Source organism: Hyaena hyaena, unplaced genomic scaffold (assembly GCF_003009895.1).
Source record: "Hyaena hyaena isolate Hyena2069 unplaced genomic scaffold, ASM300989v1 scaffold_280, whole genome shotgun sequence".
Classification (NCBI taxonomy): Eukaryota; Metazoa; Chordata; class Mammalia; order Carnivora; family Hyaenidae; genus Hyaena; species Hyaena hyaena.
Genome location: NW_024080912.1, coordinates 99,425 through 124,315, shown reverse-complemented (window position 1 = coordinate 124,315; position 24,891 = coordinate 99,425). Strand labels below are relative to the sequence as shown.

At 50.7% G+C, this 24,891-nt stretch overlaps 1 protein-coding gene across 1 annotated transcript; it reads right to left on the bottom strand.

Annotated features, from left to right (window-relative positions):
• Positions 1–564: 564 nt before the first annotated feature.
• Positions 565–12,473, bottom strand: DNAL4 (dynein axonemal light chain 4). The gene is made up of 4 exons (XM_039246069.1): positions 12,380–12,473; positions 4,413–4,620; positions 2,844–2,927; positions 565–1,614 (listed from the first exon to the last, which is right to left on the bottom strand). Exons 2-4 carry the CDS (start codon positions 4,479–4,481, stop codon positions 1,450–1,452), a joined length of 318 nt encoding a protein of 105 aa, XP_039102000.1. The 5' UTR covers positions 4,482–4,620; positions 12,380–12,473; the 3' UTR covers positions 565–1,449.
• Between the last annotated feature and the right edge of the window lie 12,418 nt (positions 12,474–24,891).

The window sequence follows — 24,891 nt, the reverse complement described above, 5'->3', positions numbered from 1 at the left end:
GCCCCTATACCAGTAAAGCCCTCTCTCCCTCAAGAGTCAGCTTTTAGGCCTCATCAGCCAGAGGATGAGCCCCTTCCTCCCTGGGCGGGTCCTGGAGGTGCCCCTTCAGCTCCCAGGGTGCCCTGTCCTATCTGCGGTCATATCACTTTTCACACCTGCTTGTAACGACTGGGTCCAAGCATTCCTCCACAGCAGACTGCGGGCCCCTGAGGGCAGGGCCTGTGGCTTTTCTACCTCTGTGACCTGCCCCTGGGCCCTGGCACTCACCAGCTGTTGGGTAAGTACCTTTGAACTAAAACCACATTACGTGAGACTAACATCTTTATGGCAGCTCAGACTGGCCATCGAGGGCGTCTCAGTTGGCGTCCGTGTGGCCCCAGTGACTGCGCTCAGCCCCTGCCCGGGACGTGAAGATGGGCAGCGGGGCCGGGCGAGCGAGGCTGTGTCCTGGGCTCCCGGGAGCCTCGCTCTTCAGCCAGAAGGCTCTCGGGGCTCCTGGGACCCAATGTGGCCCGAGGACGCCAAGCCCATCTTCCCCCCACCTCAAGAGGCTATAGATCAAGGTCCATTTTTGGTCACTTTAATTGTAAAAACCAAGACACGTATATAAATAAGCCCGCTGTGTAAAATAGGAATCCCCCTTCTACTAAAACCCTTCTCCCCACGCTCAAAAAAGACTATAGAAAAGCCAGCAGAGAGCGGAAGTACAAATCGGCATGCGGTCCCTGATGAGAAGAAAGCGGCAGGCCGGGCGTCCCTGCCCGAACAGGCCTCGCGGTGCGTGCGCCCCTGGCCCGGGAGCCCCACCCGAGGCTCAGTGACAACCACGCCCTCCGCCACCGGACCCCAAGTGCACAGGTGGAGGCGGTACAAAAGGTTCACGGCCTGGCGGCTTGGGGGCTGGGGAAGGAGAGCACGAGGGAAAGGCTGCTGGGTCCCCACGCCAAAGCCGGGGACTTGGGAGCCAGCGGGCCAGGGAGATGCCGCGGTGCGTCCAGCCCGGGGTCAGGCTTCTGGGGGCGGTCACCACTGCTCCGGAGGGTGAGGGGAGAAAGCTGCCAGGGCCCCTGGGGAGGACAGGCTCCCCCTGGGGCCATCTGCATGTGGCCGGCCAGCAGTGCGGGGCATGGAGTGGCGGGGGGCTCCCGGGAGGAGAGGGGAGAGCAGCCCCCAAGAGAGGTGGGGCTGGCGTGTCCCCACGAGAAAGCTCCCACCTCCCCACCCTCCTACCCTGTCGCGTCTCCCACCCCTCCCCTGCATCCAGACCGCAGCCTGCTCTCCCCTTCACACACTGGGGGGCCTGAGGACGGCTGCCACCACGGTTCACACGCCAGGCGCGGCTCGGGAAACTGGTATCAAAGGGCAAAAGGAAAGACCCCAGACTGTCCTTTGAAGAAGGAGGGCCTGGCTGGGGCCGCAGGGGATGGGGGACAGGGGTGGGGGACAGTGTCAGGAGCACTTCCAGACACACACAGCCAGGGTCCCCCCGAAGTACAGGTATAGGAGGTTCTTCACCTCGTGCGTGATCTCAAACCCAAAGCCCTCGCCGATGACCACATGCCAGGAGGAGCCGAACTTCTTGTCCATTGTCTCTTTGATCATCTTGGCAGCGCTCTGGAAAGAAGAGAACACTTGTCAGGCAGGAAAGGTTGGGGAGGGGGCATGAGCCAACCCCCCTCCCCTCGTCTGGGAAGCGGAAGTCTTGGCGGGAGAAGAGCCTATGCCTTACTGTTCTCCCTCCTGCCAGGGGCGGTCACACAGGGACGATCAGTCAAGAAAACACTGGCGAGGTGGGTGCAGCAGGAGCTGGTCTGAAGACAGAGCCCTGGGTCTGTGCTTGGGCTCCGGCTTTCAGCGCCCGTTTCCAGAGCCGGCGCCACAAGGCTGCGGTCGGGACTGAGTCCAGCACCGTCTGACAGCACGCTGAGCACCGCACGCGATCATCGTCACTGCGAGGTGTCAGGTTTATCTTCAGGGGACAGGGAAGCTGTTCCCTAATGGGCTTGGGGAACTTCCGGAAGGGAAGTTGGACCGCTTCCCTCAGTTACGGCATAGCCCCCACTCCTTCCTGTGCTGGCTCTTTCAAGAAGCTTCTTTTGAGAAGAGGCCTAGGGAGGGGCAGAGGACCCAGGCTTTGAGGGGGAGGCCGTGCTCAGGTGGGTGCCGAGCATCACCACCGTGCCAGGCGCTTGGCCCACATCCTCAGGACGCGCGTTCTCACAGCCGCCCAGTGAGGAGGAAGCATCCGGCTCCCCGTTAACAGACTGGGAAGCTGGGGCTTGGAGACGAGAAATGGCGTATCCAAGGTTAAAGAGCTAGGAAGGGCTGGAGACAGCATTTGAACTTGGGCCTGGATCTGCCTCTCCGCTGGCTGTCTGGATACTGACTTCTTTTCTCACTCATCACCGGACTGAGGAATGACATTCCTGCGTCACTGCCTGTAGGCCGTACCCCGGCACCCGGGACAGTGACTGGCACAAGGGAGGGTGTTCAACATCTTTTCTGGATGGATGAATGGATACATGAATGAATGCCTGGGGGGGCCTCTGTTCTCCACTGGGATGGAGCCAAAGGGGAAAGGTGCCTACTCAGCAGGCCCCCGGGACAGGGAACACAGCACAGAGAGCCCTGTAGGGCTGGGTGTGACCGCCGTCAGATCAGTGCCCCAGAGACAGCACCAGCCTCTTCTCTTGCTGGCTTTCCTCGGGCTTCGATCGCTTCTAAGGAAGGCACTAGCCAGGTCCCAGTAGGACTCTCTGGAGCTGGCTGCGGGCACCAGGGCCACTGGATTCACCCAGGGGGTCACCAAAGGCACAGGGGCCGCCCTGTAGCAATGGCAATACCTCGTTGTTGTTGGAGAATTTCTCACAGGCCGTGACGCACAGCTCCATGGTCTCCACTCGCATCTCCTCTGGCATGTCCGAGTGCTAGACAGGGCGGGGGACAAACAGAAAGGCTCAGCCCACGAGCTGGCCCTCTGGGCTGGCCTCTCTGTCCCCAACTTAAGGCGTGGACACTGGGTAGCTGCCCTGGCACAGCCTGGGCAAGAGCCCGGAGAGGTGACCCAGCTCCTGACTCGGGGCGTGCAGCCGGGACAGAGGGCGTGGAATCCGGGGCAGCCCAGGCCCCTCTGCAAAGGCACGAAGCTTCTTCTAGAGATGACAGACATGGGGAGAGGGCCGGCCTGGGGCAGGAGAGGAGGCCGGTTACAGAAGGAGTCCACACTGGCCCCAGGGCACAGCGGGGCCGCAGCCCAAAGGCCTAAAGAGACATCTCCCAGTTCTTCCTGACTCTGGCTGCTCTTTCTTGTCCACTTAGCTGGCTCCCCCTCCTGCCCGATTGCGGGAGGGCCCTGGGCTTCGTCTCTACCCTCTCTCTTCACCAATCTCCTCTCCCGGAGACCCTACCCTGTTCTGTGGGTTTGTGTGTCTTCTACGTGAGGGTTCTTACATTTCCATTCCGGCTATAACCCTTTTTGGGGGCTCTGGACTCCTATGTCCAACTCTCTTGACAAGTGTAGACATCTAAAAGCTAACTCGACTTTCCCCACAAACCTACTCTGCCTGTGTCTTCCTTTTCTTGGTAATCGACACCATTTCTCTCCTGAGTTTAGGGGAAAAAAAGCGGGGGGGGGGCGCCGGGGAGCTATCCTTGACTATCTTGCTCTCCTATCAGGCACCCAATGCACCAGTGAGCTCTAGCACCTCGACCTTCAGGATGGGTCCTGAGTCTAACCATGTCCACCTGCACTGCACGGCCGGGAGGCAGCCACCCCCTCATGTGTTTGGGCCTCTGCAGCAGTGTCCTCACTGATCTCCCCACTTCTACTCTGGTCCCCTAAAGCCCATTCTCCTTACACCAGTGCGAGCGATCCTGTAAAAACCTCACACGGATCCCACCGCTCTTTTTAAAACACCTGCTATTCCCTGGGAGCCCGGGATGGCATCTACGCACTTCACCACAACAGGCACAGCGGCTGGCCCACCCGTGCTTCCCCAGACCTCTTGCAAGGCTCTGTCCCTAACTTTATTCAAGCCTCTGATCAGAGAACTCTGTCCGGAAGCTCACCTCCATTCTCTAGCCCCTGACACCTGCTGTCTTTTTCTTTATAGCACTAATTACCTCGATTACGTTCCTTAAATCTTTCCTTCATGTGACCCAGGCCTGTGTCTGTCTTGTGCACTATTATATCCACGGTGCCTGGAACAGAGCCCGACGTGCGGCAGGTGGCCTCGGTAAGTACTTGTCGAATGAGTGAAGGAATGAAGCACTGTCGACTCCCAGGCCTCCAGATCTGAGCCAGGAGGGCCTTTACTTCCTCCTCCCGCTGTCCAGCAGGGAATGGGCTCCCTGCCTCACTCCGAGGCTGTGCGGGCCCTGCGGCCACCCGGCCTCCCTCCCCCGGGGCTTACCCTGACCAGAGGGAAGGTCTGCAGTCGCTTATAATCAGCCTCATCTTTCTTCCCTTCTGTTTCTCCCATGATCCTTCCACCGTGACCCCCAGAGGGAGAGAGTGGGCTCTCGGGAGGGGCGGGCACCGGCAGTTAAGACACCCTGGAGACTCAGGAAGCAGGCCCTGCCAACTGGGTGGGAGCAGAAAATGTCTTTCCTCGAGGGGTGCTGTGGAAAACAGGAAAAACCAGGAGAAAGAGTTGGCTTTAGAACCACACATCACAAATTAGAAATGCCTCACTGACAATGTGGCACCTCCCCATCCTGACTCCTCCGCATCCTTTTCCAAATGGCCAGCAAGTCTGCAGACGGGAGGATGAGTCAACGCGAGAAGCTGGGACGTGGCGGTTAGGAACACACTGGTGGCGGCTCCGAGCCCACACCGTCATTATCAAGACAAATACTGAGCACGGGCCAGGCCGAGGATGGAGCCTAGGGCGCGCAACGAACAAACGCGGCTTCTCTGCATGCACACGCTCCTTCCCTCCCAGCATGCGTAGTTGGAAAGGGAAATGTCAGGCCATGATCAACAATCCCGGGCTCGTGGGCAAGTGAGTGCCTCTTCCACGGGTCCCTGGTCTGCGGAAGGAATGGGAACAGTGGTGTTCCGTGCTGACCTTGGCATGCCAGGCTCCTGGCTCTTCCCGCCCACTCCCCCTCAGGCCTGCCTGGGCCAGAAGCTGTAAGGCTTGGGCCTCCGAGTCCTCACCAGGATGCTGGGGGCAGTCACGTCTATCCTACGGGACTGTTAGGAGACTCAGAGGAGAATGTACGCAAAGCGGCTAAACTGGCACCGGGCACACGGCCACATATGTGAGAGAAGTGCGTGGACATGAATGAGAACTTATAAAGCCTAATACATATGTCTGGATTTTTTTTTCTTTCCAAATCTAGTTATGTAATAACAGATGGGACTTTTCCTAAAGAGAGAAGCAGGGTCCTAAATGTCTGTGAGCATTGCTGGAAGTCCTGCTGTTTCTCGTTATTCCACAATTCAATTTAGCCCAAAATTCCAAGGACCTTTTCTCTCGGAAGAAGTACGAATACAAATGCACACAACCCACCGTGCGGCGAACCCAGCTGAACCACCCACAAGGGACAAACCCACCCAGATACGGTCATGCCAGCATCTCTCACTTTTCCAAACAGGTTTGTTTTCATGGCACAGCCGCCAAAGCCCGAAGATGCCTGGTGGCATACCTAACAGGCAGTCATGACAGGTGACGTTTGCCGGGGATCCTGTCCCCACTGCTACAACACCCCTGCGAGGTAGGGCCTGTGCGGATGGAGGCGTGAAGCTGCTACTTCGCCGGCTGGAGGTCTTAGCTGGTGAGCAGCTGGTCTGCGGTTCGACTCTGGGCACTGTCTCCTGCGTGGCGCCAGCCCCACCCCCACCCCGTGGCACCGACTCCTGGGAAGCGCCCGGTGTGCCACCGCAAGAACGGCCTGGGTGATCCCAGCAGCGAAAGACATGTTTGGTATCTGACCCGCTGGCGACCATCGTTCTAACGTGGACCCAACCCCCATGTGGCCAGGCACCGAGCTTTCTCTGCGCTTTTTCTGGGCTGTGCTCTCAACTTTCTCCCTCTCTCTGGTGCGGCAGAAGCCCTCAGCGCCACCCCATATGGTGGGCCCCCTCTCGAACGAGGCTGGGAGGCTGCCACAGACTCCACTACCCCGCGACACTGGCATTTTCTGATTTCCCGGTGGACAGACGGCTCCTCTGGGCAACTGCACCACTCAGATATTAGCAAGTCTTGTTCATCTCTACAGATAAGCTGGCGAAGGACCAGGCACGTTCCCACTGGACTTTCTGCTAATGTGTCTTGTTTCACAGAATCCAGTGAGTCATTCTGTCTTTGCTCATTAAGGTTAAGGCCCACCTCCGATTCCATCCTGTCCTGGCTTTCCGAAAGGCCACTTGCTTGCTGCCTCCTCCCCATTATCAAGGTGCGACAGAGGTGGCGGCCACAACGATGATCAGAGGATACAGGCTGGGTGTGTTTCCCTCCCAAGATCCTCAGCTTACTATGTGGAAGCAGTTGCTTAGGCATTTCTCACTTAAATATTGAACTGAATATTCCATTTCGATCCAGTTCATCCTCAGGGCTCAAGAGTGCTGGCCTGGCATGGCCTGGAAGGGAATTAGGGGCAAGCGTGTATCTGCCTGCCCTTGGGGAGGGCAGGGGCTGAGTGCTGGGATTTGCTTCAGCACACGGAATCCTGATAAGCAAGGCTTGGAGGTCAGAGATATTACCAAAGTCGTTCTTCAGGAAAAAGGGGAAAAAGCCACTGGGACAGTTTTTTTTTGTTTTTTTTTTTTGAGTGGGGAGGGCGTGGGGAAGGCCAGTTCTAAAACCAAAATGAATTCTGTGCCCCTCCTTGCTTTGTAGCCCGGCGCAAGTAATTTGACCCGAGCCTTGGTTTCCTCCTCTGCGAAATGGGACAAACCCATCTTATTCTTAGGAATCCACTGCAAGCAGCAATGACTCGCATGTGAGCGTGTGGAAACCGCAAAGCTCTGTGCGCTATTCTCACTGCGCTGCTGTCGGCCAGCACGTCATCAATGTTATTCAAGCACGCTTAGTAAGGACCACAATAGTGAATGGCTTTTTCCTAACTACCACCCGTACTTCTGGGGATCCAAAAGGGACAAGACTTTCAGAATAGAAAAGGAACAGTTATAGATGATGTGCTTCCAAATACAGAAAGGTAGGAGAATCTTTTATGATGCTGTATCATTATAGTACAGCTATAGTCGTTCCGCCGCGATTTAAAGCCCGTCTGGAAGAATGCTACCCAAAATAGCAGACCCAGAGGTTTTAATAACCTTATCAATCTTCCGTGCGAATGAGCGCGTGCCTGACAGCTCCAGGCCAGACAGAGGTCCCATCGGGCCTAAAAGAGAGCCCTTTAATAATTTAAGTGTGCCCGCGGCCAGGCTGCTTGAATCGGCTGGGCACCATGGCCCAACCCGTCCCAGGGACGTCCTCGCAAAGCCAGTGGCAGCTTCACCCCCTCTCCTGTCCCCTGTTCTCCTCGCCCAAGGGCCCCTCCATGCTTTGCACAGCCCGGTCCTTTCTGCTGCGAGGCTTCTCCTAGTCTCCTAGGCAACGGGGAGAAAAGCCAGGGCTCTTTCCTGTCATCCCCTTGAAAGACCCAGGGCCCATTGTCCTGCTGTCTGTGCCTTATTCTTTTGTGACACTGACCTCAGTCGCCGTGTATTATTTTGCTCCTGAAACATTTGGGAAGAATCCCTAAGAGGGTTCAGGGGATGTGAGAGGGGTGGGGGGGAATGAAGGATTCTGGGAAATAAGGCCAAGAGTGTCTGCCAGTCCCCCCCAAGGCGGGGGGACAGCCACTCGATGCCCGGAACACTCCTGGCTTGTGCACCTCAGGGCCCCAGTAGCCACCACCAGGAGCCCAGAGCTCAGAGGACACGCTCAGAGCAGGACGTGGTGGCTGTTGGGTGCGGGCTCCACGGGCAGCTCGGAATTCACACCTCGGGTCTCGGACGACTGTTTCTCTCCCTGAGCCTTAATTTTCTCATCTGGAAACTGGAACGAAGAACAGACCACCTCACAGTAAACATCGGCTCTTGTTACCGGTGCAGTAGGAGGGGGACTTGAAATGCCTTTCTTCATCCACCAGCCCGCTAGTCATCTAAACGTTCAGCCAGTCAGACCAGCGTTTACTGAGTTCCCACTCTGCAAGCCACGCCACGGGCACTGCGGACAAAAGTCACAAGGAGAGTCTGTGGGACACCGTTGGGCCAGTGGCGGTGGTGTGGGTACGCTGGGTTTTCATTCATTGTCTCGTTTCGTCCGGTTAACAACCTGTGGGGGCGGCATCCACTCCCAGTTCTCAGATAAGGCCCCTGGGGCTCAGAGAGGTTTGGGGGCCAGCCCAAGGGTGCCCAGCCAGCAAGGATCCAAACCCATACCTACACTTCTAATTCTACCTTCTATGCCTCTTCCCCGGGCACGTGCAAGCAGGAGACAGACAGAAACGCACATAGCTTCAATTCTCAGCACCTGCCGGTCCAGCCACCGGCCCAGGCACACCTCCCACTTCCACACAGGTCAGGGGTACACACTTGTGTGCCCTGGTCACTTGTTTGTCCTCTGCCTTCTGGCAAACGCAGAGCAAAGCCGGCAAGGTGAGCAGAAAGGAACCTAAGGGAGTGAGGGCACTCATCCAAGCCGCTGATGGCGAGGTCAGGAAACGACCTGGGAGACCTGCATATCACAGATCAGTTTCAAAACGGGGAAGTAAACACAGGATCACATTTTTAAATTACGTTAAAGTAAGAGTATAGGGGCGCCTGGGTGGCTCAGTCGGTTAAACTTCCGACTTCAGCTCAGGTCACAATCTCGCATCTCGCGGTTTGTGAGTTCGAGCCCCGCGTCGGGCTCTGGGCTGACAGCTCGGAGCCTGGCGCCTGCTTGGATTCTGTGTCTCCCTCTCTCTCTGTCCCTCCCCCACTCATACTCTGTGTCTCTGTCTGATGAATAAACGTTAAAAAAAAAAAAGAGCATGAGGGGCGCCTGGGTGGCTTAGTCGGTTAAGCGTCCGACTTTCGCTTAGGTCATGATCTCACGGTTTGTGGGTTCGAGCCCCACGTCGGGCTCTGTGCTGACTGCCAGTTCCGGAGCCTGGAGCCTGTTTCAGAGTCTGTGACTCCCTCTCTCTCTGACCCTCCCCTGCTCATGCTATCTCTCTCTCTCTCTTAGAAACAAAAACATTTTTTAAAAAATTTAAAAAAAAAAGAGCATGAAATATGTCATCAACTGTAAAGGAAGGTTTTAATAGAAGGAGATGATTGCAGAATGAAGGACAGTCCTCAGAAAAGACAGTTACCTTTTACACACACACATGCACACACACGCACACACGTGCACACACACACAGAGGAAGTTGTGGCTGTTGGTGCTGTTTTTAACACAGTCCTTATTATTTCTCATTTTACTGAGGTCCAGTGAAGACTTCTGCTGTGCCTTAGACCACGGGGAGGGAGTGAGGAAGAGAAAGAGGTGGAGAGATCAAGAGATCAAGAACTTTTCCTTATGCGTAATGTGACATTCTAAGCAATACCGACTCACGCGGCCCCCCCCTTCACCAACATACCCAAATTGGGATGAAATCCCCAACCTTTTGGTCAAGATACAAAGTACAACGAGAGAGTCATAGCCGTCACAGCTATTAGCTGTAAGCAAGCACAGATGCTTACCACACATAGCCGACCACGCAGTTTCCCACCCCTCTCCTTCCCACTCAAGAGAACAGATTTGAATGTGAGGGACTAAGAATGACATTATTACAGAAATAACTTGGAGTTGGCGCTGATTTATTATTATTACTGTTTTACCATTCACAACTGCTCGTTACCGGGGACATCTCACAACCAGCCACGACTTAGTGGTTGCGTTGTGAGTCCAGACAATCACTTGAGGCTGAAGGACCTTCTCTCCTCTCCTGTAGATGCCCCAGGGCACTAGTCCAGTGTTGGGGCATCTACCGTGTTGGGAAGTCCAACAGATATCTATATTGTAATTAAATTATATTTCATTTGCTTCCTGAGAAGGGAGGAGACCTATCAAATCCATTCAATAGTATTTACTGAGCACTGCCCGTGAGCAAGGCAACAGGATGGGGTGCTCTACATCCAGGATCTCATTTGCTGCCCCCTCCCCCCAGCAACTCTGTTACACAGGTGCTATTATCCCTACTTTTCTGATGGCTATGATGGCTGAGAAAAGGAAAGTGACTTTCTACCCAGCTAATAAATGGAGGAGCGAGGATTCCCTCAGTCCATAGGGCTTCGAGATTATGCTTTTTCAGTGACTCCACTTTAAGAGACAGTCTCTGCTTTTTCAAGGGGCTTATAATCTGAAAGACGAACACAGATACATGAGGACTAACTATGTTTCACGGCAGAAAGCAGTACATGCCACAAGGTGGACGCAGGGATAGAGGCAGGAAGAGACTTCTAGAAGGGGCAGGGGAGAGGATGGCAAGAAAAAAAAAAAGCTTGGTGGCAGGGACAGCATCTGAGTGGGAATCCTAGCGAGCAGACAAGGTGAGGAAGACACTGTAGGCAGAGAGATGAACACACACAGGGATGTCAAAGAAGAAAGCTCAAAGCCATTTTCTGGGAAAGTCCAATGGTTCCATTTGGCTGGGCGACAGACCTCGGCACAGGAGAAGGGAGACAGAAGGCTGGGAAACAATGCTGGGGTCGGGTTTATGGAATCACAGAAAGGCCCTAAAACCTAGGCTTGAGAAGTGTGGATATTTTAATGGGGAATGAGAGACCCTTCGGACATCTCTTGGGGGTCAGTGATACCGCACTGTTTTCAGGTGGCGGGGTAAACAGAAACGATGGAGGAAGGGATCCCAGTCAGGAAGTTACGGCACTGGCTCAGGTGATGGGCATTAAAGACCTGAACCAGGAAAGTAGCTTCTGGAATGGAGATGTGAGATCCTCAAGGGGGCAGAATCAAAGCAACCTGACACTTGTCTGAGTGGGAGGGGACGGCAGAGGGAGGGAGGATGGCCATGCCCCTGAGAAAGACTGGGCACGTCAGGCAGAACAGATGGGTGGTAAAGAAGTGGGCCAGTTTGATTTTAGAACTCCTGAGTGTAAATCGCTGGTAAGACGTGCAAAGAGAGGTGCCTCTTTTTCGGATCAGGAGTCCGTAATCACCAAATCACGCATCACCAGGCACACAGAAGGGAAGCTGTCGAGTCCAACCACCACAGCAATATATCACACCCTGCCCTCACCCCCACCCCAAAGTATCCTGAACCATGAAAGCCCAGGAGAAAGATCAGAGCAGCAGATCTGGGTTTCATGAAGAAATGACGGCTGATAAGGGAGCTGATGACACTTCTCAGAGGGGGAAAATGTGGGGACGTCAGAGACAAAGGAAGTGAGGAGTGAGGAGAAAAGGAAAAAATATGCAATGACAAATACTGAATCTACACTGGACCAGACTCTTAAAAAAAAAAAAAAAAGTTTATTTATTTTGAGAAAAGGGGGAGGGGCAGAGAAAGAGAATCCCAAGCAGGCTGGGGGTAGCCAGCACACAGCCCTCGGAGGAGCTGGAACTCACCAACCGTGAGATCATGACCTGAGCCAAAATCAAGAGTCCCACACTTAATCAACGGAGCCACCCAGGCGCTCTGGACCAGACCCTTCAACTTCAATTCCTTAACCTCAGAATTCCCCCCAAAGCGGTGTATCCTGATTTTATATATACTCAGACTAGAGTCCAGTGAGGTTGGATAACTTGCTAAGATCCTGTAACTGGGAATCCAAATTGGCTTTGTCAAGTTCTTTTCACTATATCCATGGGTAGGTAGCACATCCTCAGGGAAGCCTATACAGATCAAAGAATCACATCCTAGAACGTCAGGGTCTAAGAGGCCTTAGAGATTATTCAATCCAACTTCTATTTACAGACGGGGAAACTGAGGCCCAAAGCAGGAAATGACCAGCCTGGGATCCCAGCACGTCACAACTGTCCAAATCAAGCGTCCTGGGCCAAGGCGACAGCGACCACCGTTTCAGCCTCGGGAGTGGGGAACTGCTCCGCGAAGCGCGGGGGAGATTAAGGTCCTGGGGGAGGGGGGAGGGAGGTCGGGTCAGGGAGGATGGGGAACCGCGCAGCGTGACGGGGCTTCGGGTGTGCGCGGGAAGGAGCACCCTGTAAAGTCGCCACATCTAATCGGTCACGGCCGACTGCCCAGGTCCCCGAAGTGAGGGGGTGGGGGTTGGGAGGACCTGAGGATGGGGACCAGCAGGCAGGAGACTTGAGGTGGGGCCTCCGCGATGGGCGAGGCCCCACCCGCCCCGCTACGCCTCGCGGCCCCGCTTCGGGCCGGCCCTCCCCGCCCGGCTGCCCGCCGCGCCCCAGGGCCTCACCTGCTCCCGCGGGGGCCGGAGCCGGGGCCACAGCCAGCGCACCCCCGCCAGGGTTGTCAAGGAGCGAAACAAGAGTGTCTTAGCAACAACAAGGAAGTCCTGCCCCCTCACCGGACGTTGGCAGGAATTTCACTTTTTATTGGTGAACAAAAGTGCCAATCAACGTTAAAGGCCCCTAAACGTAAGTCTTATACAGAAAGGGGCGGGGCTAGAGGCAAGGGAGGCGGAGCTTCAGTTATAGTCGTCTCAGGTGGGCCTGAGGAGCCAGGGAGGTACAGAAGTTCTCATTTTGGAGAAACTAACTTTGAAGAGTGGAATTACTTTGGACGCTTCTTTGAGCCATTTGAAATTACAAATTCACTTTGTTGACGTCCTGACCCTAAGATACTACTTTATTACAATCTCAAAAGCCTAATAGCTAGCATTTATGTAGACTTTGCAACAAGTATTTCATGTGATTCTTATTATTTATTTATTTATTTTTTTTAGGTAATAATATTCGGAACCCCATCTGAATTAAGGTTCAGAGAGGTTAAGTAACTTGTTAGAGGAAAGAATCAAAGTTAAAACTCCCTGACATTGAACCAGGTGCTCTTTCCACTGTAGCACACCCACACAACGATTTCCTAATCCGTAGGGGATATTGTACCATCTAATTTAAAGACACAGTTGTCCAGAGCCCGCCTTTTCTTCTCCTTAGGAGGGAAAATTATATCTGAAATATTAGTGCAACTAGGGAGAAAGGAAGAGGAGGAGGAGAGAAGAACCTGCAGATTCCATTATTTGATTGATGGGTGAAAGGGTTGGTGGGAAACATTTACTTTTTCATGTTGGTACTCAGGGCAAAACCCCACTTCACATTCACTGGCATCTGCTGAGAACTCAGCCCGGGCCAGGTGCTGGTCATTCAGAGAAGAGTAAGATGAAGACCTTGGTCCCAGAGAAGACAGTCCAGTGAAGGTACAGCTGTGTCAACAAATAGATATAGAAGACTTTATTCTACCTGTACTCTGGTACAGGTGTGGGGTACTGATTCTCTCCAAGGAGGGAGCAACTAACTCTCAGAGGAAGTGGTTCTTGAGTTTGCTTCATCTAAGGCCACTAGTAGGCTAATGAGGGTGGGAGAGCACAATTTACTGGGGAACAGCCAGTGACTCCATGAAGCCTGGGTTGAGGATGAATGTGGTACAGTGGGAAGTGACAGTGAAAAGGGTGAGGGTGAAAATGCAGAGGGAAGTAGGGACCACAAGAGTCAGAAGGATTTTGAATGCCATGTTCAGGGACTTGGGTATTCCTTGGAGTGTTCCCTGGTGTTCTCGTGGGTGAGAGTGGTGAAAGTAGCTGTTGAACAGTTTCAAGTAGGGCAGAAACATGGTCAGATCTGCGTTATGGAAAGATCACTTGGGCGATGAATATGGTGGGTCGGACTTGGAGTGGGTAGACAGAAGGTGGGCACAGTGGGTTTGGTTTTGAGACTTGGCAGCTTGAGGTGTGCTTCGCCCTTGCCAATTCCCAAATCGCCTTCCTGGTGCAGTCTGAGGGTCCATAGAATGTCTGACTCAGCCTCCAGATTTCCCAGTCCGCTTTGCCAAGTTTCTCCAAGAGATGGAAGTTGGCCTTTGAGGGGGATGAAGCTCTCGCCTCCGCCTCTCATCCAAACTTCTAAAAGGGGTCCACGTTTGCTGTGTTCTCTTTCTCACCTCCCATTCAGTCTTCAGCCCACTACAATCTGGCTTCCACTCCCACGCTGCCACCACCGAAATTACCTCTTCCATGGTTACCGGTGACCTCCTGAAAAGCGGAATCCAACAAACCCTTTTAGTCTTTATCTTTCTGGACCCATCCCCTCTTCATGAAATTCTCTACTCCAGAAGTAGTGCCTGCAGAACTCTTTACAATGCAGATTCTAGGGCCCCGTGGCATCAGAATAGTGACGGGCAGGAATCTGTATTTTTCACAAGTACCCCTGGTACACATTCACAGATGAGAATCACTGCTCTATCCTAACATCTGGGACACTTCATTTTCCTGGATCTCCTCAAACTTCTCTTCCTTTCTGGCTCCCTTTTCCTTTGCTTTCTATGACCAGCTTGACTCTATTTTCTCCTTACCAACGTTCTTAAATTTCATCCTACCCTACGTCACATCCTCATCAGCAAGAGTTTCCCTTGGTCACATTTCCTAGGCTTAATACTCTGGAAAAGCCCCTCTGGTGATTCCAAACCCTCCCAGGGAGTTATGCCATCCCACGCATATCTTGTTGAGAATTGCTGCCTTAATTAAGTCTTGTCCTCTGGGGATCTCATTTACGCCCATGGTTCCATTGTCAGACCATCTCCACCAGAATGCCCCACAACACCTTCAAAGTCAATATGTCCCAAACTGAGTTGATCGTCTCCCTCTAATTTGCTCTCTCTATATCCCGCATCTCAATAAGTGGCACCTCCAAGTTGCTTCTATCAGAAACCAGAGAATTGTGTGCTTCACACTTACCTCTCTCTGTCATCTCCCACCTCAAGTCCATCACAAGCTTCATTCTGACTCTATGTTCTGATTACAGCCCCCTTCTGGCTGTCTTCATGGCACTCCCCACGTGCTCTGCACTATGATCCCATCCGTATTATTGCAACATCTTCCTAAAGGGACTCCCTGACTACAGTCTTACCCTTCTCCAATCCATCTTCCATGCCACTGTTAACATGATGCTTCAAAACCCAATTTCACCACTGCATTCCTCCAACAACTCCTTTCCTTTGTCCACAATTCCCCATCACCTTCGAGGTGACATCTAGATGCCCTGACCTGGCATTTGAGGCTCTCCCCTGGTGCGGCCCATGGGTGCCTCCATCTCTTCTTGCTGCTCCTTCCCCTGGGCTCTGCTCCCCAGCTACACTAACTCTTATGGCTCTCTACACCCTCCAAACTGGTTCTCACCTTGTCTTTGCTCACACATTCTTTCTTGGCCACATTCTCCTTCTAGCCTTCCAAAGGGAGCCCATACACCTTTAGTCTAAGTTGGATACACTGGGATTCCACCAGTTGCAACTGCAAGAGACCTCTGTGCTCCCATCTCCTCTGGTGTCTGTTTCTGTCTTTGCTCTTGTTCACAGTTCAATTCTCTGTCTTCCCTTGTGAGCTCCCGGAGAGCAGGGGAGCTCTCTATACATCTCTATACATCTCTATAGCCCTGTGTTACACACAGGATCTAGCAGACCATAGGAGCTTAGTAAATGTTTCATGAATGGATGTATGAGTGAATGAATGAAGTGGATAGGGGCTTGCCCTACTTCTTCACACTCAGCTCTTGTCAATCCTCAAGATCCAGCCAACATTCCAGCTATACCCTTTCATGCGCTGCTCCTGCTCCTGATGTTTAACATGGCTGTTGGGGGACACCCTGGAATCAGTTAGCAACTGGATCAGCTGCAAGTTACAGAGTGACTTAAAACAACATAAATGTATTATCTTATAGTTCTGGAGTCAGAAGTCTGACATGGGTTTCACTGGGCTAAAATCAAACACAGGGCTGTGTTCTTCCTGAGGCTATAGGCTATAGGTGAGACTGCGTCTTTTCCCTTTTCCAGCATCTAGAGATTTTCCACATCCCTCTGACCCTGGCTCTTCAGCTTCCCTTTCTGAGGACTCCTGTGATTACATCAGGTCTATCCAGATAATCCAGGTTAATCTCCTTATCTCCTGGTCATCTGATTAGCAACCTTAATTCCACCTGCAGTCTTATTTCCCCTTGCCATGTGGCATAACATATTCCCAGGTTTTAGGGATCAGGATCTAGACATCTTTGGGGGACATTCTTCTACCTACTGTTGTCAGTTTGGGTAAATCTTTCACAGGTATTCAAAAGAGTGTATACACTGTAGTTGCTCTGTTAGGTTAAGTTTGTTAATTGTTTTGTTCAAATTTTCTATACTCATACTGAATTTTTTGTCTGTTAGCTTTATAAGTTTTGAGGGAGTTGTGTTAACATACCCCACTACAATTGTGTGTTTGTCAAATTTTCCTTTCGGTTCTGCCCATTTTTATTTTCTATATTATGAAGCTGTGTTAATATACGCACCCAAATGTATAATTGTTATATCATCCTAAAAGGCTGACTCTTTATCACCATGAACTGTCCTTTTTATCTCTAGCCATGCTTCTAGTCTTAGAGTCTAGTTTGAACTAAGTACAGCTACTTTCTTTGAATTAGTGTTTGCACGGTACATATTTTTCTATCTTTTACATTTCAACCTGTCATATAACCAGTTACACAATATTAATATTTTTGTTGGAATATTTCTCTTTTTTTAAAAAATATTTATTTTTGGGAGAGTGCATGCGGGGGGCAGGGGCAGAGAGAGGGGGACGGAAGATCTGAAGCGGGCTCTGTGCTGACAGGCTGACAGCAGCGAGCCTGATGTGGGGCTCAAACTCACAAACCGCGAGATCATGACCTGAGCCGAAGTTGTTATGCTCAACAGACTGAGCTACTCAGGCGCCCCTGGAATATTTCTTTTTTAATATTTAATGTAATGACCCACTTACATTACATTCAGCTTTAAATCTGTCAACTTACTATTCATTTTCTTTCTTTTTTTTTTAAATGTTTTATTTATTTTTGAGAGAGAGATAGAGACAGAATGAGCAGAGGAGGGTCAGAAAGAGAGGAGTCACAGGATCTGAAGACAGGCTCCAGGCTCTGAGCTAGCTGTCAGCACAGAGCCCGACATGGGGCTCGAACCCACAAACTGTGAGATCATGACCTGAGCCGAAGTCGGACGCTTAACCGACTGAACCACCCAGGCACTCCTTACTATTCATTTTCTATTTATTCCACTCTTTTTGTGTTCCCTTTTATTCCCTTTGAAAGCCTTCTTTTGAATTATTTTTATTATTCTTTTTTCTCCTGCTGTAACATGTTAGTTACATATTCTCTTACCATCCTTTTAGTGGTTACCCTAGGAAAATAAAATATTGATCCTAGATGTAGCAAACTCTAATATAAGATCAATACTCTTACTACATCCAGGACAATGCATGGGAATTAGAATATTTTAACTGCATTTGGGGCGCCTGGGTGGCTTAGTCGGTTAAGCGTCCGACTTTCGCTTGGGTCATGATCTCGCGGTTCGTGGGTTCGAGCCCGCGTCGGGCTCTGTGCTGACTGCCAGCTCAGAGCCTGGAGCCTGTTTCAGAGTCTGTGACTCCCTCTCTCTCTGACCTTCCCCTGCTCACGCTGTCTCTCTCTCTCTCTCCTAGAAATAAATAAAAAACATTTAAAAAAAAAAAAAGAATATTTTAACTGCATTTACCTCTTCTCATCTTTTATTCTGTTGTTATCACGAATTTTAAATCTCACAGGACATAGCTGTTATTACTTTTTTCAGTTGGTATTAACTTAAGACTTATCCACAGGCTTACTCTTTCTCTTGTTCTTCATTAGAATTTCCATGTTTTCTTTCAGGACCATTTTCTCTCTCCTTAAAGAATTTTCTTTAGCTTTAGAGAAGCTCTGTGGGTAACAAAACCCATTGGTGATAAATATCCTCTATTTTCCTTGTCAAAAAACATCTTTATGTCATTTTTATTTTTGAAGAGTCTTCAATGAATATAGAATTCTAGAATGGTGGTTATGTCAATATGTTGAAGGTATCACTATATTGCCTTCCTTTTCCCATTCCTTCAATTGAGAAGTTAGTTCTGGCCATTGCTCCTTGGAAGGTTATGCATCTTTTTCTTGGTGGGGCCTTTTAAGATTTTTCTTTTTTGTCATTGATTTTAAAGCGATTTCATTATCAAAGTCCTAGTTGTGGTTTTCTTTGTATTTCTCATACTTGGTGTTCCCTGAGATTCTTAAATCTGTGGTTTAATGTCTTTCAACAGTTTTTGGAAAATGGTCAGATATTGTCGATTCAAGTACTTTTTCTGCCCTACTTGCTCTTTCCACTTCTGGGACTTCTTCACAACATATTAATGTTATGCTCCCCCGCCCTTTTCCTTTCTATTCTTTTCCCTCAGTTTTTACTCTGCCTCATTTCTTTTGAGATCTCTATTAATAGAGTTCACAACTTCTTCTTCAAGTGTGTCTGTCCTGCTGTCAGCCTTATTTACTGAGTTCTCAAATTCAGTTAATGTATTTTCCATCACTGGAATTTTCATTATTTTTCGTAGTTTATAGTTTACAGTTCTCTGTCTGACAAATTCTATTTGTCATCTACATTTTTTTTAAGTAGGCTCCACGCTTAAGGTGGAGCTTCAACTCACAACCCTGGGATCAAGAGCCAGATGCTATAGTGACCGAGCCAGCCAGGCACCCCTGTCATCTAAATTCTTACATATATTAACCATAATTATTTTCAAGTCTGTATCCCATAACTACACCACATGGATCTCCTAAAGAGGTCTTTAAAATTGTTTTAATGTTTACTTATTTTTGAGAGAGAGAGACAGAGCATGAGCAGGCAAGGGGCAGAGAGAGAGGGAGACACAATCTGAAACAGGCTCCAGGCTCTGAGCTGTCAGCACAGAGCCCAATGTGGGGCTTGAACCCACAGACTGCCAGATCATGACCTGAGCTGAAGTTGGATGACCGACCAACAGACTGAGCCACCCAGGTGCCCCTAAAGAGGTCTTTTAAAAATAGACTTTTACCTTTGAGATCTTTATAGATGCACATTCAGGTGTAAGAAGTAATACAGAGAGATCCTATGTGTCCTTTACCCAGTTACCAGACAGGAGAATATCGCAACCAGGATATTAACATTGATAGGATATTATTCAGATTTCCCATCCGTACTCCAGTGAGTGCATGCATGTTTGTTTTGTTCCACGCAATTTTATCACATGCGTAGGTTTGTTGGCCTTTAAAAAAATTTTTGCCTCTTGATTTTTAGTCATTCAGTTTGGTTTCCAGATATATCTGGTGATGCCAAACCTTGTGTAACAAAAATATAATGTGAGTTTGGATGATGTTGTTATCCCTCCTCCAGAGAAAATTTACTTTTGCTTTTGGCAAGATGTTGGTGAAGGAGCAGACACCTTAATTCAACCAGTGAATGAGAGGATTGGAAGCTGGGATTCCATCTTTGGGGGGCTGGAATATTTCCAATTTACCTATACTTTCAGAGTGTCACATTTTGGGGTCACACTGAAAGCCTGGGTCACTTACTTAGAGCCCCTTATCGTGAGCTCCAGTTTTTAGCTGGAATCTCTACTTCTGTTTGTCATACAATTTCTTGCATCTATTAACCAGCTGCTCAGCTACTGCTCTCTGCCCAGTATAGATATTTGTTATGAGTGGGCCAGTGCCTCAAGAGGAAAACTGGAGCCCCCAAGTCAGGCTCTCCTCTCTGAGCTTCTGTGCTTGAGGGGATCTTTGTCACTTAACTCTCACCTCTCTTGATGCCTCTCTGATGCCGTTCTTGGGTGTTTCAGGTGTGGTGTTGGGTGTTTCTAGCTTTTCTCGTGGGAGAACTAATCTCCTACATTGGCCTTTGTTTCTCAAACCAGTATTTGACATCCCTGAGGGGCTAAGGGGAACCCAAAGTCATAGACCATACAGTGCAGCATATGAGTGCTTGCTCTGGAATCGGGCGGGATTAAAATCCCAGGGCTGCCACTTCCCAACCTGATTACCTTGGACAAGTGCCTTCATCTTCGCGGGCCTGTTTTCTAGCAGTACTTCTCTCCCAAGGGTTAAATAATGAATATGTGTCAAATGATCAGAGCAGTGAATGCCTGCCGCATAGTAAGCACTTAATGTAGATCAGTTATATACTCTGGTTTCTCTTCAGATCATATAAATCTTTCACCTAATGTAGATCAGTTATTAGTATTCAGCGAATACATACTAAGCCCTACTCTGCGAGATGCTGGGATACCCACTGTGGTGGAAAAGACAAATATAGCCTCTTCTCTCCCAGGGCCCACACTCTGGGTGACCTACAATTTTTTTTAACATTTATTTGTTTTTGAGAGAAGGACAGAGACAGAGCACAAGTGGGGAGGGGGAGCGAAAGAGGGAAACACAGAATCTGAAGCAGGCTCCAGGCTCCTGAGCTGTCAGCACAGAGACCGATGCAGGGCTTGAACCCACGGACCCATGAGATCATAACGTGAGCTGAAGTCAGATGCTTAACCAACAGAGCCACCCAGGCGCCCCTCTGGGTGACCTACAATTAAAAGTAAATAAACAAGATCATTGTCAAAGAGAAGTTCATGCTATGGAAAGAAAGAGGATGATAGAACACATGACCCCGATGATAGAGGTCTGTGTCCAGGATGAGTACGTAAGGCTCAGTTCCCAATTCTGGGGTCACAGAGAAGACCACGTGAGTCACAGAGAGTGACCAGGCAGCGACAGAAGGCTGAGAGGTCAGCAAAACACCTGCAATTGTTGCATGACAAGCTGAGACCTAAGTGACAAGAATGATCAAGTCGGCTGAGAAGTAGGGGAAGGTGCCTTTCAGGTGAAGGGGACATGTGCAAGATCCCCGGATCTGGCATGCTTGGGGGACAGACAGAGGCCTGCACGTCCTGCAACATAATGGGAGAAAAAGGGAGAGTTACTGCACAAGACGTGAGGGGTGGGCAGAGGTCAGATCACACAGGGCTTCGTAAATCAGGGTGAGGGTGTAGATTTCATCCTAAGCGTATCAGCAAGCTTTGGAGAGTTTCATGAAGGGGACTGATAGTATTTTTATTGCAACGTGATCATTCTGGGCACTGTATAGAGAATCAATTTTAAGAGAGGGCATTGTAATTGTACAATCAAGAGACAATGGTTTGTACAACTGGTTTGGACAGAGTGTACCAGAAGTGGAGAGGAGTGAGCTGGAAATACATGTTAGTAGTAGAGTCAGAAGATGGATGAGAAAGAGGGAAGTCAATGATAATACTTGTATTTCTGATTTGGAGAACTGGCAGATGGTAAAGGGAAGGCTTGGGGCAGAAATCGAGGGGGACCAGGAGTTTGGGATATATCATTTTGAGATTACTATTAGGCAACCTGGATATATACACGAGGAGTTGAGGGAAAGGAGTTTTATTGGTCTGAAAGTTCATCAGATGATAGCCAAAGCCATGAGCCTAGATGAGATTTCCTAGGGAGAGTGTCTAAATAGAAAGAATAGGGGAAACTGGGTGGCTCAGTCAGTTAAGCATCCGACTTTGGCTCAGGTCATGATCTCAAGGTCCAAGAGCTCGAGCCCCACATCCGGCTCTGTGCTGACAGCTTAGAATCTGCAGCCTGCTTTGGATTCTGTGTCTCCCTCTCTGCTCCTCCTCCTCCTCCTCCTCCTCTCTCTCTCTCTCTCTCTCTCTCTCTCAAACATTACAAAAATTTAAATAGAAAGAATAGAGATGCGGGGCTGTGCCCTGGAGCACCTTGGATTTAGAGGATGAGGAGATAAGAGGGGATTAGAGGAAGCCCAGAGAAGGAACATCCAGTGAGGTAAAGCAGTGCTTCTTAAACTACCGTCCAGGGATCATCTGACACTTGTTAAAAATGCTGAGGGTCATGGGGCGCCTGGGTGGCTTAGTCGATTAAGCGTCCGACTTTCGCTTGGGTCATGATCTCGCGGTTCGTGGGTTCGAGCCCCGCGTTGGGCTCTGTGCTGACTGCCAGCTCGGAGCCTGGAGCCTGTTTCAGTCTGTGACTCCCTCTCTCTGACCTTCCGCTGCTCACGCTCTCTCTCTCTCCTAGAAATAAATAAAAAACATTAAAAAATATATATTTAAAAAAAAAAAAAGAAATTCTGAGGGTCAGGTCACACCCCAGCTCTGCTGCCTCAGCCATGCCAGCAGTGAGGCCCAGACATCATTAATGCTTTCACTATGCTATAGACGAAACCAGTGAGGTGGAAGGCAAACCAAGGAAAGGTGTGTTTTGTTTTGTTTGTTTAAGAGAGACAGAGCACAAGCTGGGGAGAGGAGCAGAGAGAGAGGGACAGAAGAAGAGAATCCCAAGCAGGCTATGCACTGTCAGCAAAGAGCCCAACGTGAGGCTCAAATTCACTAACAGTGAGGGCTTGGCCTGAGCCGAAATTAAGAGTTGGCCACTTAATTGACTGAGCCACCCAGGTGGTCCAAAAAGGTGTGTTTAAAAAAATTTTTTTTAATGTTTATTTATTTATTTAAAAAATGTTTAATGTTTTTTATTTATTTTTGAGAGAGAGAGAGACACCATGAGCAGGGGAGGGTCAGAGAGAGAGGGAGACACAGAATCTAAAACAGTCTCCAGGCTCTGAGCTGTCAGCAGAGAGCCCAAAGCAGGGCTTAAACCCACGAACTCTGAGATCATGACCTGAGCCGAAGTCAGATGCTTAACTGACTGAGCCACCCGGGCGCCCCTTTAATGTTTATTTATTTTTGAGAGGGAGAGAGAGATAGAGCATGAGCAGGGGAGGAGCAGAGAAAGAGAGAGAGGGAGACACAAAATCTGAAGCAGGCTCCAGGCTCTGAGCCATCAGCACAAACCCCAATGTGGGGCTCGAACTCAGGAACCTTTGAGCTGTGAGATCAAGACCTGAGCCGAAGCCTGCTGCTTAAGGGACTGAGCCACGTAGGCACCCTGGAAAGGTGTTTTGAAAGGCAAGACAAAGAAATCTTTGGAGAAGGAAGGAAGGGTTACCTACGTGTCTGTGTAGCTGGGAGCTCAACTCAGATGAATGCAGAGGCCTGGCCATGAAGTGTCATAACGTGGAGGTCACTGTTGGCCTTGACAAGAGTGATCTGTGCAGTGAAGTGGCAGCAATGGCAGAGGGGGAACCAGTGAAGGAGTGAAGAAGAGAGGGAGTGAGTGGCAGAAAGACTATGGACCCCATGTGCAATAAAGGGTTAACTCAGCCGCCTTAGGATGCTCAAACCCTGCACATCCCCCCAAAAGGCCTTGACCTGGACCAGTGGCTGCTAGATAACGTCTGAGTCCTTGGAACATCCTGCCTGATAAGGGTCATATCAGAGGATGTATGCTAACTGATTTATGGAAAGCACCTGCTTTTATTTGCCTGGGGCTCTGGATCCCTTTTACCTCCAGGTGTGGGGGCGGGAGACTGGGTAGTTGAGGCTCACATGGGTGCTCCACGCCTACGTGACTGACCCCGAGTACAAACCCTGGGCACCAAGGCTCAGGTGAGCTTCCCTGGATGATGATTTTCTGTACAGGTGTCACACATCACTGCTGGGGGCAGGGGAGGGGGGGGGATGAGCAGTGTCCAGGACACCACCTCCCCCCCCCAGAAGGGAACACTTGGAAGTTTGCTCCTGGTCCCTCCTGGACTCTGCCCTATGTCCCCTTTCCCTCTGGATCTGTCTACTGTAACGGACCCTAATCATGAGAAGAACAGCCTCTCTGAGTCCTGTGAGTCCTTCTAGGGAATCATCAACTCTGAGGGTGGGTGGTCCTGGGGACCCTGACACACCTGCTTTTTCAAGAAGTCTTGCAGTGAAAGTGGCAAAGAGAGCAAGAGCCGAAGGAGGGCGTCGGGGCCTGGGGTGGCGGAGATACAAGGCCACATTCACAAGCCTGTTGGAATGACGACGTAGACAAGGTGAGGCTCGTGGTTCAGGAGACGTGCTCTTGAGAAGGCGAACGGGGTGGGTCCACTCTGCTAGGCACAGGGACAGACCACTCTGAGTGGCAAGGGGGCAGTCAGAGAACGTGCAGATCCGTAGACAGACTTGGTGAGGTGACGATCATTGGCTTCCTCGGAGGACTATGGGGTAAGGTCACCCTGGAGGGTGCAGGGCTCTGGGATGTCTGGGGAGACAGAGGGGGTGATCTTTAGCTGTTTTGGAGAGCAAGCCCCTCACACAAGGCAGGTGCTAGACTCCCGGGCGGGCAGAAATGCCCCTTGGAGACCTCCGGCCGTGAATTTAGAATGAGCGTCAAGGTGCATCAGAGCCCAGTACCGTTCTGCGGGCGAGAAGCAGGTGGGTCCCGGGATTAGACCAGGGCTGGACACGGCCAGCTGAGCAGGACAGAGGGAGAGAGGGTGTTTGTAAGTCGGCGCAGGAGAGGAGAAACCAAGTTTCTTCCTGCAGCTTAATTTTGCTCGGTGGTAAGTAATTAAAAGCAGTATTTTCAAACAAATCTGGATTCATTTTGGAGAATGAAGAAAGCACATGAATTTTTCAGATCACTCAGTAGATGTCAGCTATGCTTTTCCTGTTTCAAGTGCTGCTTCCAGCTAACCCGCCCCCCCCCCCCCGGTCTTCACAGGGCGAGTTCACTTGGGTGGGAAATTTGGGAAGCTTTGGGAAAGCCTGGGATGGCATGTCCTACTGAAGGGATCCCCTGACCCAATTGGGCCCCTGGCCTTTCACAGGGGCTGTCTGAGGACACGGGTCCGACTACGAGCAGTGACAATATTGATGGAGCAGGAGAGTGGAGGCCATGCCCCTAAGATGGGGTGGACAGGGAGGGCTGGGGACCAGGTCAACACCTCCCAGGGGTACATAGGGTGGGTGCTGGAGGGGGGCGTGGGGTAGCAGACTAGACTCTGGAGCAGGGGCAG